At 32.0% G+C, this 15706-nt stretch overlaps 2 protein-coding genes and 1 long non-coding RNA gene across 5 annotated transcripts in view; 1 reads left to right on the top strand and 2 right to left on the bottom strand.

Moving 5' to 3' along the window:
- Positions 274-2429, bottom strand: LOC104716406 (transcription factor SPATULA-like). 3 transcript variants are annotated; one of them, XM_010433778.2, is made up of 7 exons: positions 1919-2429; positions 1591-1707; positions 1441-1506; positions 1244-1309; positions 914-1159; positions 755-824; positions 274-666 (listed from the first exon to the last, which is right to left on the bottom strand). In XM_010433778.2, the coding sequence occupies exons 1-7, from the start codon at positions 2408-2410 to the stop codon at positions 611-613; spliced, it is 1113 nt and encodes a 370-aa protein (XP_010432080.1). In that variant the 5' UTR covers positions 2411-2429; the 3' UTR covers positions 274-610. The 3 variants fall into 3 exon arrangements, with proteins under 3 accessions (XP_010432080.1, XP_010432082.1, XP_010432081.1); XM_010433780.2 differs by having other exon boundaries at positions 755-821; XM_010433779.2 differs by having other exon boundaries at positions 1591-1704; positions 1919-2428.
- On the top strand, positions 4033-4736 carry LOC104716405. Its single transcript, XR_756036.2, has 2 exons — positions 4033-4425; positions 4540-4736. It is a non-coding gene; the product is annotated as an uncharacterized LOC104716405 (long non-coding RNA).
- The window catches only part of LOC104719944 (floral homeotic protein APETALA 2), a 10598-nt gene continuing 8742 nt past the window's right edge, over positions 13851-15706 (bottom strand). The window contains exons 7-11 of the mRNA XM_010437925.1: positions 14969-15013; positions 14765-14853; positions 14579-14676; positions 14392-14484; positions 13851-14313 (exon numbers count right to left, since the gene is read on the bottom strand). Of these exons, the coding sequence (XP_010436227.1) occupies positions 14083-14313; positions 14392-14484; positions 14579-14676; positions 14765-14853; positions 14969-15013 (556 nt within the window). The 3' untranslated portion in view covers positions 13851-14082. The remainder of the gene's footprint in view (positions 14314-14391; positions 14485-14578; positions 14677-14764; positions 14854-14968; positions 15014-15706) is intronic.

Below are 15706 nucleotides of genomic sequence, written 5' to 3'. Positions count from 1 at the left end.
CCCTTTTTTTTTTTTTTTTTTTGCTGCGTCGTCGACCCTTTCGAGCTCTATCAATACTTTGTTTCAACAACTCTCTCCGGTCGCCTTCTAACCGAATTTTTTCTCTGATATTTTCCTTTAAAGAGAGAATCCGAGAATTTTCCTTTTTTACCTTTTTCATGTTCTTAAATTATGTTTCAATAATATTTTAAAATAAATAGAGTGAAAGTAGTAAAGGACTTTTTGGAGAATTAATGAGGAAAAAAATTACCATAGTTAAAGACTTAAAAAGTCTTCAATTAACAAAGCCTAGACATTTATAGTCTCCAATACAATGCGAAGATGATTTTAGATAATTTACATATCCGACCATAAAACATATTTATAAACCTAACAACTTTGTATTAAAAAGTTCAGTTCAGTCCTTTTTTTTTTAATATATATAGCTATTATTTAGATCCAAAGACTAACACTCTAGAGTTCGTGTCAACAACAATTTGTAGAACCTTACAAAAAAGATATATATATATATATAAAGACCGTTAAATGCATATCCATTGTCAGGCAGGGGTAGCTTTGTTTCTTGCGTTGTAAGAAACAAGAACATATAGAAGCAAAGATGAGATTCTGTTCAGGTAAGTCGATCTTTTAGGTCAGGTTGTTGTCCATCAAACACAGCTTGTTCCCCTGCAAATACACAAATGCCTCAACATTTTAACACAAGGAACAACATTGTTGTCAAAAACTTGAGCTTAAAGATTCAAGAAGACTTTACCGGTTAGGTTTGTGTTGGACTGACCAATGTTCAACCTTTGATGAGTTAACCCGCCTTCTCGATTCATCTCCTTAAGCAACAAACAAAAAAATTACACTTAACAAACTACCTTTCAAGAATTTGAACTATAGAGTGAAAATGTGTTATTTAACTACGCACCACAGATGGAGTAAGGAGAGGGAAAGGTCCAAAGTGACTACGAATGGACGGTTCTAACGCGTAGGAAGAAGCCACAGTATTGATCATTTCCGGTGCATTAGAAGTCGAAGCAAACTGATTGGTGTGATTAAGCAGAGGATCATTGGTCGCTTCTGGGGGTCGAATCTGAGAGAGTTGCAATGGGTGTAATGTAGTTCCAGGTAAGCACAAAGGATGCAAGTTTATTCCATTTCTCATTGTCAACATCTGCAACAAAGATAAAACAAAAACGACTTATATCACCATCCCAATCCCACAGAGGATACGTATATAGTGAGTCTCTTTACTGACCTGAACTTGGAGCTGAAGCTGTTTCAGATACTCTATAGCTTCATCAAGCATTGAAGCCTTATCCGTCTTCTCCGACAAACACATTGCAATGACCATTATAATCAGCCCCAAAAATAAGTAAAAGAAACAAAAAAGAGTGATTCATATTCATAATCATAGAGGATGTGTCTCTCTATATATAGTTACTATTATTTTACCTTATTTGAATTTGGGATGAGACTCTGTAAAGCTTTCATTTTTTCGTTGATTCTACTTCTCCTCCTCTGTCAGAACAAAGAGTCTTAATCAATATGCCTTAAATAAAAATCAAAACTTTCTACAAAAAGAGCTAAACAAAAAAACAAAACCTTCTCAGAAAGATTATGAACTTCAGCAGCTCTGCATCTCTTAGATGAAGTACGCGAAGGAGGACCTCCTGACTTGGAGGAAGGAGCTTCATCAACCACAGCTTCTCCTCCTTCCTGCTAATTCATTCAACACTCTTTGTGCATTAATGAAGACACTCTCACAAAAACAAACAAGTTTGCGCATTTTAAGGGGGAAAGGAAATGAACAAAAAAAAAAAGTACAGATCCCGTCAGAGAAATAAATCTCTGTTAGAAAACAAAACAAAAGATTGAACTTTTAAAAACATGCAAAACAGAGAGAAACAGAGAGAAATTTTTCAAAAAGCACCTCGCTTTCGCAGTCATACTCATCTGTCTCATTACCACTAGCTCCAACAGAAGAAGACGATACTCTAGTCCCAGAGCTGTTTCCTTGAGCGTTGTTATTGAAACCGAAACACGCGGCGGTAGAGGCTGATCCAACGGCTGGGCTTCCACCGACTAAAACCTCAGAGAAATCACCGACGCGCTTAGACGACATGAGCGCAGCAGCATCAGAAACGAAACATCTCGAGTTATCTGCATGCGGGTCAACGTGAACACCGATCATAGAAGAAGTCGTAGTCGTAGTCGTCGTCGCCGGAGAATAGTAAGAAGGTAAATTAGGAGAAGAACGGTCGAAAATATGCCGGAGAAACAGAGAGATTTCGTCGGAAGAAGAAGACGGTGGAGGTAGATGATGATTACGAGTATCGTAAATCGAGGAAGAAGAAGAAGACGAAATCAATTTCTTATCTCCCATCACTCTCTTCTCTTCTCTTTCTTCTCTCTGTGATATCATTACAGCAGAAGAAAAAAAAAAGCAGTTAAAGCTTTTAAAAAAACAGAGTTTTTGAGATTTTATGGGCATGGAGAGAGAAAGTGTCTGTCACGCGCCAGCTAGGAAACAAAGGTTAAAATGATTGGTCTGTCATATAGATAAATGTTACGGTGGCTGTTACTGTAGCTAAAGCAATGAGCTTGTGTCAGCTCTTCGGTTTTTTCAAACCAAAGTTAATTTTTTTTTTTTCTCCTCTCCCAAAACTTTTTCCTCGTCGCACGTGAGACACACTAAACTATTTTACTCGTAGTTAGTTTTTTTTTTCTTTTTTTTTTTGGGGGTAACAAATAATACAACCTTTATCTGTTTTCTCATAGTCTATTATTTAAAATAGAAATTTGTTAAGATACATATAACATAAGCATATATTATAGAGAAAAAAATGAATACATCCGAAAGTTTTATAGTATGATGGGGAAATTTTTTTTAAAGAATTCCATTAGTTTATAGAAAACGAAAGTCACACGACTTGGGTGTTTTTGACAAAATTATTTCCACTTTTAGCAATTTGATTTGAGTTGTAATTCCAGTTATTTACTTGTTGCTAAAAACCGTGGCGTGATAAACAAGAATACATTAGTTGCTATTTTAATTCTATTAACTAGTAGTATAATATAAGCCCCATGCCACTGACATGCGTCCCGACTTTTATACCAGTTTCCGTATAGTGAAATTTATCGACTTTACGGTGTCGATTTTTTTTCCAACCATACAACTCTAGTACGTTTGCGTTTAGTATAGGTATGGCGGTATACATGATCCGGATCCAAAACTAGTGTTTTATAGTAATGAAGTACAAAATATAACCCCAAAAAATATGGGTTTACCGTGATTAAATTAAATTAAGTATGAATGTGTTATGGGCTTGTGGCTAACAAAGTGAACGCACGCACCAAAGTCTCCAAGTCCTTGATAGATTTTTTTTTTTTTTTTTCTCATTCTCGTTTTTTCTTTTAAAGACACATATCTAACTGTGGTTCGTAAAAAAACTAAGATGCATTCTATTTTGATATATAGTTCATGAAGTTATCTATTTCCATTGTATATAGTCCTTAGTTTGCATTGAAAACATCAAAAAAAAAAACAAAAAAAAAAATCAATCGTACTTGTTCTCTTGATGAATGCACAAACTGCATCATTGATTTCAGTTACAACATTCACTTAACCTCGTATTTTTACAATTTCTGAAACAAAGGAAAGCATATGGGAGACAATTGCTAAAAAGCCTGCAGCATTAATTTGTTCTGCTTGTTTTATTATAAGTTCGTTTTTCTGGTACTATAGTATTATACACGTATAAAAACTGTTTTAATGTTTTAATAAGTGTCGTAATGGTAGAGACTTCTAAATGATTATAATGGTATTTGTAATTGTGAAAATCTAATTTAATCTTGTTTACATTGGATCAATTACATATATAGGCATTATTTTCAGAATTCTTATGGAATTGAGACTTTTTATCCGGACTTGCGTTTTTAGAGTTTTTTTGATATATGGTAATTACGTTGCTATCCTTGCTAACAGCTGTAGAAAAACTCAAATGAAAACAACGCTTTTCTCTCTTGACCACAAAAAATGAGAAATGTTCTTTTTTTTTGAATAAAATGTAAAATTTATTCGAAAAAAAGTAGTGTTTACATCAAGTGCAGCGCGTTTTTATGCCCCAAACTAGAGAAGACTAGCTCACATAAATTCTTACAAAAAATAGCAAAAGTAACAATTGTCAACTCGTGTTATCAACGAGAGTCGAGCCACTTCGCCATGCAGCAGGTGGGGTTCCCTTTAGGTTGGAGCGTGAGCAGCCTGTTACAGATCTGCCTATCGAGGTGTTTAATTAGTTGAGCAGCTGGGGTTGGAGCTTCCCCGTGACGGCGTCTATTCCGCTCCTGCCAGAGGGAGTGAAGAGAAGCCTGGAAAGCATAACGCAGGAGAAACAGAGTAACAGGTCCCAAAGTGGTGTCAACCAGAAGAATCAGGTTTGTATCCCAATCTGTAGAGAATCATCTGAATGAGAAATGTTCATCGTTCTAATAATTCTCTATTTTTCTCTGAGATTTAAATCGAACATCCCCAAATCATCTCTTTCTCAGAGTTTCTCTGCTCGGATATTGTCTTTGGAATCTACAAGTTAAAAAACGCAAAGAGATTCTTCAGGGTGTTGGATCTCGTCGCGGATTTGATGGTTTATGTTGCGGATCCGATTGTTAAAATTAAATTTTTTTTTATTTGATTAATTTTTGTAATTAGAACTCTTGGGTTCACAAGATAGTATCCTTTAGGGTTTAGATTTCTTCGTCCAAAATGAAATATATTAAAATTTGTTGATTTAATCGGACCAGATGGTGTTGACGCCGGAGCCGTTTTGTGTTTGGGAGGCCAAAGAATTGGTGTGAAAGTGACAGAGATGGAGGTTATAGAGAACAATGGTGAGAAGCCATGACTGTTAAAAAAACGAGAGTTAAGATCGAGAGAGGAGGAGAGATTAAAGTGAGGAGAAAGATAAGAGAAGAAGATACAAAGACGGGGCTAAAAACGTTATTTCCACACCCTCTAAAAGGTCTAAACTTGAGAGTCTTGACCATAGTACCTAATCTCAAATTTTTGGTCACAAAAAGCCCCCCATTCCAGTAAATTTTAATGATAGAGACAAAAAGACAAGATTTAGGGCTCCTTGAGATATTTAATAATTTGTTCAAAACTCAGCATGATTATATAAACATTTTTTATTTTTCTAGATTCTAACAAGATAGTTGAATGCTTTTCTCTTTTTTTTTTTTTTTTTTTAATTGGTGGTTTGATGGAATTTTCAAGTTGAGTCTCTGTGTGTTAAAAGACCCATACCTCCTTGTCTTGTCTGATTTGAAAGTTAGAAACACAAAATAGAAAACAAAGATGATCCTAAACTTCCTTTTCACCTTTTATCATCATCGTTGCCCTCTTTTCTTCGTATATAATATAACGATTTAATTATTTATAATTTTATATGCACAACGTACCAAAGTAACACATAAGATATAAGGATAATACAATCCAAACTCGCGCAATCTGTTTATAAGTTGTTCACTCAAAGTTTTGAAGACTTAAACAAACAAACAATCTGATATTAAACCAACCATTAGTACCATAATAATTCTGAAACCTCAGCAGAGATATTTAAAGAGTTCGTCCTTAACAGCAGAGATATATGACTTTAGGATGCACTCACAAAGCAAAAAAAAAAAAAAAACGTTCTATTCTTTTCTACAAAGCTTTTTTAATCACAAATTCTGTAGCGGTTGTCTTTTTATTGTTCAAGATATCTATTTTGCTAATTTGGACAATTTAGTGTTATATATCTATATGAAAGCTCTTCTTGCTTCTACGAATGCTAACACCTACTGCATTTTGAAAGATTTTGGGTCAACACACACTCTTCATCTCGTTTACATGACATGAAAGTTGCATATTGGACTGTTACATATACCCTGCTAAAGGGACCACGAGATCATTAGGTTCTCTATCATAAATTCAACATCACACGTCAAATGAGATCCCCGAGACAACTCTCCCCACTTGGAACCTAATTATAAAAGCTACAATCATTTACTATTTTAAAAGGCTGGTAATCAAAAGTAAAAATAAATAAAATTTCAAAGGACTTATACAAAGAAGAACAGGTTTCAAACTGTTTTTGTTAGAGATCTGATAAAAACATTCTCATAAAACACAAATTATGTAATGGTAAATAAATGTGGTTTATGACTAGAGAGTCCCATAGTACGCAATCATGGCGTCGTTTATTCATTGTTTGTCAATAACTTAACATCAAATATTGATAAAATGAACTGAAACCAATATTACCAGGCCAAATCGATTGATATATAGTACTAGTATATCTGTATATAGTTTAATTCGGTTTAGTTCTCTAGACCCTCGTACAGTTGGAGTATATCGCAAACCAGTAAATTTACAACTCAAGTGCATATCTTTCCACCCAAAAAAAAAGACCAACAAGATCGGAGGGTTAGATAAGCAAGTGGATAGAGAGAGCCTAGAGATGCGCAACAAAGAATAAGCTTAACGTCACAAAACTATATAGCATTGATCAGACGGTGGGTAATTCACGAGAGAGAAAGAGATTGAGAAGGTGGTAGATACGGTGCTGGGATCTGGTGTGACATCGTCCTTTATAGAGCGTTCCCAAGAAAGAGTATCAAAACACACGTGTTGTGTTTTCATTAGTGAGTTAGTACAACAGTTAAGTAGGATCGGACGGTCTACATAAAGCTGAGATTGTGTACTTTGGTTGTTGATACGCACTCTAAAGATCTTTCTTCGTTCGGTCGCTCAGTCAGTACAACAATCCTATCACTTTGACTATCTTTGGTCTACTTCTACGCGCAAGTTCTAGGCACGTTACTCAGACGCGTACATACAGAGAAATTGGAGAGAATTATATATAGTTGTCAGAAGAATCTTGTTAAAAGATATGATGTTGAATAACGAACTCTAAAAGCAAAGCAGAGAACTTCAAAATATCTTCTAACCCACAAAAAAAAAGGTTTTTAATACGACCAACCAAAAGAAAAGAAAAAAAAGTACACAATTCGTATCCAACGTCTCATTTTCGAAACCGATTCACCATCCATATTACAATTCTAATGGACATTGAAGGTAGAACACAGATCATGCAAATGGGCTTTAAGAATGGAGTACGGTAAACCCAAAATATTATTATGGTTTAGGTCTATTATGTTTATTTTAATTAATAAGGCCATAATTTAATAGGCCCATTAATAAAGATATTAGGCTCATCTGTTTAAACGATATCTTACATTGCAAGTCATTTTCTCTTATTGCTGTAAAATTTGTAAGATTAATCTTCTCATGTAAACAATTTTAAATCACAAAAACGAAAAAGCTGAGACTTACAACTTAGCCTTTTATTATCACGGTCTACCATAACTCCTGTCATTTTATTGAATGGTTCTCTCTCAGTAACGTGATGAAATCAAACTGTAAAAATCCACAAAAGCGCAGACGTAGTTTCTTGGGAATAAGGTAAGCCTAGATTTGACTTATCATCCATAGATTAGCTAATGCAATCCTCTCTATCTACGATTCGCAATCAATTCTCTCCACAAAGTATATACTACTCATTAATAAACATAAATAAAGTCGAACCACACTGTCACGTACAGGTATATACTTCAAATTTACTACAAAATATGCGTGTTAAATAACTTTAAAACTCTTATGGATTTTTCTGTTTGCAGAGTTGATGACTTTGCTTCTTTCTTTTTTTTTCTTGACAAAGTTGGGTTGCTTTATATAGGAAAAATGAATATAGTATGAATCATAAGGTATCAATTGTATAAATACGAAATGATCCACATCATCTTTCCTGATTTGGATATTTCGTAGTTAGTATTTCGATACTATAGTCTATAACTCTTTATCATATAAACGCAACTATAAAGTTTTCGTAAGTGAGTTACAGAAAATTATGAAAGGGATTGAATAAGGAGAAAGAAGTAGGTATGAGTCACAATTTGTACCCTAATTTGGGTGGTTCCCATGCTTATCACGACATTTTTAGATGGACCACGAGATTTTCTACTTTTATGAAATTTATAAAGTTGTCAAAATAAGCAAAAACACAAAATAATATGCCTTTTCCCAAATTGGAAACTCGTGAGACTCTTTAGTCTCTCTAATATCACGAAATTGTGTGTTTTGATAACATTTTGGGATGTGAAAACACCTTTCACTCTTTAAGACTTTGTTTGTGAATTCGGAAAGCAATATCATTTTATTTATTGACTAATCAATATTCATTACTACTAATTCTAATATTAATAGTTATTTCATTATTTGTAGACATTTTTTTTGTTTAGACCAAAATAAACACTACTAAGTATACACTAGGAGACTCTAATCCGGTCTTCGTTTCAGTTTTTTTTTTCCCTTACTTGAGTTTGTTTATAAAGTACAAAGCAAATTTTAATTTGTATGGTTCAAGATAATTTCGATTTTTGTTGGATTTAATTTTTGTTGATTAATTTAATTCTTTTATGTACAATTTGATTCAAATGTTTGATTTATGGTTTACTTGATTGAAAAAATTGGTTTAGTTTTCTTACATAGCATATTAGCATCCGTGTTTTGTACGTACCAATATATAATAGTAAATACTTATTAGTGGTTTATTAGAGTTGATTAGTTAAATTGATGCCAACAATGGGCTTGTTAATGGGAACTATTTTTTTTTATAAAATGAATGGTTAAGAATGCATAAAAAAAAAACAAATCCGATGGGAGATTACTATAAATAGAAATTGTGTTGAAAGCGATGGGACAAAACAAAGGCAATAAGGTAAGAAGATTGTCGGCGAAGGACAACAATATATGATGAAGCTGTGTGTGCTTAATTGATTCTTCTCTCCACTTCCACCAAAAAAAAAAAAAAGAGAGATTCTTCAAGAACAAAATTACAAGAAATATAATTCAAAAACTAAAATTACTATACGAAACGATATATATGAATATTGAATACCTTTAGTTGATCATTTTTACTGCAATGGCAAAAAAAAGATTACTGCTTGAGAATTACCAAATCAACAGAAGGTAGCAGCAAATGATGGAATGAGCAAATTCAAACGGCATAATCATTGTGTATATTTTAATCAGTTTAGCGACAAGCCATTTGTAACTCGTTGTTTTCAAATTTCCAATATTTCCAGTATCTTTATTTATTTTTATTTTTTAACATTTTTTGGTTTCATTGTTCTTACATCTTGTAGTTATTAACTATATTTTTCATATTTTTCCACTGTATACACCTTATATGCTTATGATGAATTGAATTTCACCTTTTTCATTTTCTTTTTTGAGTCGGACTAATATTCTAAATATGGAAACTGACATCTTGAATGGCTATACATAACTAAAGGAAACAAAGCCGAAAAGCAAAAAAAACATAAAAAAAAATGGCAGACTGTAAAAAGTAACCATTTTATTTGAAATCTTGCAGGAGGGTAAAAACACTTTTTACAAACAACAGAAATATTATTTGTTTCAGAGAGTTTTCTACTCTCGTGATAAGAGGACGAATCTAATGGTCTACGTGTCTCTGCAGAATAGACAATGCTTCGTCGATACGATGCAAAAGAAGAGATCTTAAAGTATAGATCTTTTTACAAATTTAATATTTCTGGGTTTACTAAAGTTGCTGCAGAACATGAGTTCGCTCATCGCTGGTGTGAATAAATAATACTCCGTTATTATAATAATAATACAGTCCAATGTTTCTTTTGTGTTTAGGGTCTTTCTCGACAAAGCATGAGAGACACCTGTCATCGTTTTTGGACCACTCTAATTTTGTTTCACCATTATATTCTACTATGAATCATTTCTAACTATTGTTATAAAATTACTGGACTTATTCCGAGTAATATTAGTTTTTTTTTGTCATAATATCTTCATTTTGATTCGGTACCAAGTGGATATATTTGATTATTTCCCTTTGAATTCACGGCATAGTGGATATATATTTTATTTTGTCTTTTTAAGGTAAGAGGCTAAAAGTGTGTCGACGAAAAAAAGGGTGTCAATAAATTAAAGAAAAAAAAGAGAGTTGAAAATTTCATCATTCTTTCGATGTGTTTTTAAAAACTTGACGTCGTTGGTTAAAATATAAATAATATATATATATATATATATATAACAATCTATAGTATAACTTTAATCGAGTTAATTCCGGTCAAATTCGAGAATACACGACTGATAGCTAAATCAAGTTTTTTCACATTTACAAACTAGTATCAAAATGGAAAACTAAAGGGAAAAAAAACAACTTATTTTAAAAAGTTCTTTAAATCACACTTAAACATACGAAGCCAATCTAGACTATAATTATTTTAGTACTTACAATCTCGTTTTAAATCACATGATCCAAATTTAATTTTTATTTTTGGTCATAGAATCCGGGTTAACCAAATTCGACCATACCTAGATTTAATATCACATTTTAACTATAATCAGATATGCACATAACCTTATTTACAACCACATGCATGGAGTTTTATTATTTTAGGATTCGTTTTATGATATTTGAATAAGAAATTATATACTGAAATTTTCATCGAATGTATTACCAGATCTTAGGTTTTAAAAGTAAGCTAGGATTATAAAAAAAGAAAGAAAATTAAATATCGGTTTGAGATTCTAGGTATTGGTTGCAAGTTGATTGTTTTTCTAGGAGACTCCATAAGCAAAAAAGCATATCCACTAATTATTTAATAATATATATATTTCTAATAGGTATCGTAAAAGTTTTTTGGATTGACGAGTTTAATATTGAAGCACTAAGAACAATCACGAAGTTTGTACTAGCAAGTTGGGTAATACGATTATCCTCGTAGTACTACAAATCTTGCCACTTATAGAAATGAATTAAACTAAAATACTAGCCCTCATGCCATTATCATATGTTTGAAGTGACGACTTCAGTGACGAAATTAGGTTCATCTTAAATTAAATATTCCTTATATTTCGTACTTAAGGAACTTTTATTAAGATTTCTGCAGACAGTTTCTACTCATGGACCGACTGATTCCTTATCGTATGATTAAAAATATTATTTGACTAAACTAATTATAAAGTTTTCGAATTTCCCCAGGAAGTCTGCGTTCATTGGTCCTTCGTACCGCTTCCTCGTACACTAATCTCCACTTGCCTTCAAACCCTAGGACAATTTTATTTTCTTGACATGCTCAAATTAATACATGTACAAAAATACGTATATGTGTGTCTCTGTACATGTGACAGATTTTTTCTTGTTTGTCCCTTGAAATACTTGGAAGGTTTTTGTTACCTGTTATATATAAAAAAGTTCAGATATATTTTTTTAAATAATAAAATTGGTTTAAGTTAATGATTTAAGGATGATCAGATAGGTTACCCATTTGAAGGAAATTGTTGTTACGACGTGATCCACGTGAATTACAAATTTCCACTGGAAAGAAAAATAATTCAGAATAACAATTAACTAAATGCGTCGCGGTGCTCAACCGCCATTGAATGATTTGTGGCTTCATTCTAGTAGTATTTGACAACAAAATATTGTATATTCTATACTTTTTAGTTTGTTACATAACCAATGGAAGACAGTATCATTATATAAAGGTAAAATAGTAGGTAGTCCATGTATGAGCCAACTAAATTCATGAATAATTTAAGGTATTATATCTCCATACTTACAATAGTACTATTTAAGTTGTCGATTTTGATTGGTAGGTTGAGGTTCATTAAAAGAAATAAAAAAATCTGTTTCGTTTGATTAATGTTTATGCCATAACTCGTAAGGTACTGCTATATCATAGTACTATATCATAGTACTATATCATAACTCATAAGGTAATACTATATCATAGTAGTATTATATACTGTGAAATACTTGATGACAACGAACGAGAAGACGTGTCAATAAATTGCATCGTTTATGACTCGTTTAAGAATAGATAATTGCAACATTATAACGTTGTATTATATGAACAAAAAACATTTATTCTATATCAAATTGATTTGTGAAATTAATACGATGAGAAGTATCAAAGCGATCTTTTCAATTAATATTTACCGATAAAGTGTTTCGAATGGACTTTTTTATATTCAAGTTCTTCGGGTCAATAAAAAAGACACTTGTACAAAATTCATACAACTAAAACATTCAAGTTCTTCCGGTCAATAAAAAAGACACTTGCTACAAAATTCATACAACTCCTGATTTTGTATCATCTATTAGGTAAAATAGTCAGAATGTCATTGTCGGGGAAATTGTATTGACAAAGTTAACTTTATGTAAAAAAAACGCAAAGGTAATTTATGTATCCAAATAGATGAACCAAGATTTTAAGGAGGAATATGATTACATAGAGAACAAAAGTAAAATCTAGTAAAGGATTCATGAATAAGTGTATAAGAGTAGAAGAAACATTAAATAGATAATAACTTTTTATTAGAAAGAGAATTAAAAAGAGGAGAAAGGAAGTGAAGCCGAGAAGTCTCTCTCACCATTATAACAATGTCTGACTTCTTTTGGGTTTCTGTGTGAGAGATAGAGAGAGAAACTGATTCAAAGGACACATTACTTGAAAATGACCACTCATCCCTAATAATCCCCAATTTTTATTTGCCTCTTTTCTCTCTATATACCTAAAATTTTACATTTCCCATATTTTTTTAAAACAAAATTCATAAATATTTATTAGTCTTGGAATATACTATTATTTTAACTAACGTTCTCATAGGTTATACAAGTAGGCATTATGATTTATATTCAGAGAGTGTGAAAAAGGAAGAAGAGATCTTGCGGTTGATATTCATTTTAACTTTTTGTTGAGATCGTAAAATAACTGTGAGTATTATTTCTTACTCCATTAGGGAAACATCAGTACCAATCTACTTCTGTTTCTCTCTCTCGTCTCAACATTAATGTGCTGTAAAAAAAAAATTAATATCACTGTTTTTTTTTGTTTGTTCTGTCGGTAAAATATCATCTACAAAATGGACAAAACCAAAAAAAATATCATTTTCTCTTTTTTACTTTCTATGATGACTGATACTACAACTNTTTAAAAAAAAAAAAAAAAAAAAAAAAAAGAACTGATACTACAACTTTGAAAATAGTATAAACTAGGAAAATTCGTAATTTTTCTTATGGTTGACCCACATTAATTCATAAAAACGTTACAAAGTGATTAAATAATTTGTGCTAGCTGTGATGGCAAAAAACTCAAAAAGTAGTGAAAAGGAGGTTAAAAAAAACATATTTTGATTTTAAAAGGTTAGAAAAATATATACGTAAAACAACTGAAATTTTAAGTCAATTTTGCGAGTGTGGTTCAACCTTTCCATTTGGCATTTAAATGAGTTGAACCATATTCAGTGTGTTTCAATTTATACGATTTTTATGGTTAGAAAGTGAACATAAAAAGTATTTTAGGATTCGATTTATGGTGAGTCCAACTTTATCAAACCAATGCAGCAAAAGTGAAACCATGTGTGTATGCCACATGCCAAACTTTTTATTTATAGTGTAACAAACGAAAAAAAAACTATATATATATATATCTGAATAACTAACTATGCTGTGTTGAATAAAAGTAATTGGGTGACATAACTTCCAAGAATTTTTTAAAAAATGAAATAAATGTTGGAAAATATTAGTTGAATAGATATGAAAGAGGAATAACAAAACAAGTTAGGACTGAACACATATGTAGATAGGTGCAGGTAACATATAAAGCAGTAACGTTTAAAAAAAAAATCTTAATAAATGTATTGAGAAGAAACAACAAAAGACAACTCATTGACAAATCTCATCTCAACCTTTTTAGTCAGAACATCTCAAATCACACACTTATCCAATTTCCAATATAGAGATATAATATTTTATATATCCCATGGCTGGAAAAATATATTCATCTCAGCAAATTTAACAAGAAGAGGTTTAAGGGAAAGAAAAAAAATAGACAAAAGATAAGCCGATAATTAATTTAATACCAAGAAGAACACATGGAGATTTAAAGGTTAATTTTCTTCCGAATTTTGTTTCTTATATATAAAGAAAATTTAAAAATATTTAAAAAGATTCAAGAAGGTCTCATGAGAGGAGGTTGGAAGCCATTTGTCTGCAGCCAATTTTGATGAGAAGTAGGAGAAGAATTAAAAATCTGATTGTGATGATGAGGAGAGAATCCTGATGATGCTGCAGCATTTGTCAACACTTGGTTCGTAGAGGCCCGACCATCAAACCGGTGGTTCTCAGCCCCCGGAAACAGTGAGAATCCGCCTCCGTTGCCAATGTTGCTGCTGCCCGGATACTAATTTATCAAAAAAATGAATGTTAATAAAAAATTTATATTTTTCAAAATTAGTACTCTTTTGGGGTTTTAACTCACCTGGTGATTTGAATTGGGGATATGGTTAAGCATTCCGGTTTGACCTAATCCGAGAATTTCATTAGAGTGGAGATCTTGTTGCTGTTGCGTCATCTTAAAACAAAACAAAACACATGTTTATAACAAAAAAAAAACTATATATATTAAGGTTAGAAACTAGTGTTAATAATATATGATTAAACCCTACCTTGAGCCGCATATCTTGACTCTTTTGCTTCGAATTAGCCGAGTTTCCCAGACTTAAATCGAGGTTATGATCTTGTGGAGTAGGATTCCCTGATGACTCTATGCACAACAAATTCAAACATCATTAAACAGGATTCTGTTTTGGGTTAAAACAAACTTACTCGATTAAAATGAAATTTGGTTGTACCGGCATTGAGTTCTTCGTCGTAAATACTCGGATCGAAGTTGGTCACGGCGTCTTTGCCATTACATTTGATTGCAGCTTTATCGTAAGCTCTGTGTTTATTATATAAAATATAAAAAATCACTTAGTACAGAAAAAAAAACAAAACACATTTACACAGACTTAACAATGAGCGTTGTAGTAGTATCAAAACAGAAAAACATTTACCTAGCAGCTTCGACCTCCGTGTCGAACAAACCCAAATAAACATACCTAAATAATATTTTGAAGATTTCAAGAACCCAAAAACTCAAGTTAAATATAACAAGAACCAAAGATCGTCAAAAAAAAAATATAACAAGAAACAAAGATGAAGAAGTGTTTGAATGATGATATTAGAATATAAGGAGAGATTACTTTTTGCCTAAAAATTGACCCATTCGAGCTTCCCAACGACCACACTTATGCAAAGTAACGCCTCTATACTTAGAACTTCCTCGAGGGAAGCCTGTGCTTTGTCGGCGAAGTACGTGGACAAACTCTTCCTTGGTTAAATTGGTCATCTATATAAAAATTCAATTTTCAATATTAATAACAATCTTTTGAAAATATTAGAAAATCTTATATATAGTTTATATAGTCTTATAGAGGAAGTAATTTAACACCTGTTTCAAGTCATCATCATAATCTTCGATGTTGAAGTTGATATCAGCTTCCACTCCACGGAACTTAATAGCAGCTCTATCATATGCTCTACAAAATAAAAAAACTTTGATTTATATGTCTGTATAAAAATCGATATTATTATATTTTATTCTTTTTTTTTTTTTTTAAGAGAGAGTCAAAGGGAGAAACATACCGAGCAGCTGCATGAGCAGTGTCAAATCCACCTATTCAGAAATTTAAATTAAAAAATAAAAAAATAATAATTACGATGACATTTTTCAACACCAAAAAAAAAAAAAA

The sequence above is a fragment of the Camelina sativa genome, chromosome 10 (genome assembly GCF_000633955.1).
Source record: "Camelina sativa cultivar DH55 chromosome 10, Cs, whole genome shotgun sequence".
NCBI lineage: Eukaryota > Viridiplantae > Streptophyta > Magnoliopsida > Brassicales > Brassicaceae > Camelina > Camelina sativa.
Note: the sequence above shows the minus strand (reverse complement) of the source record. Positions and strands in the feature narration are given on the sequence as shown.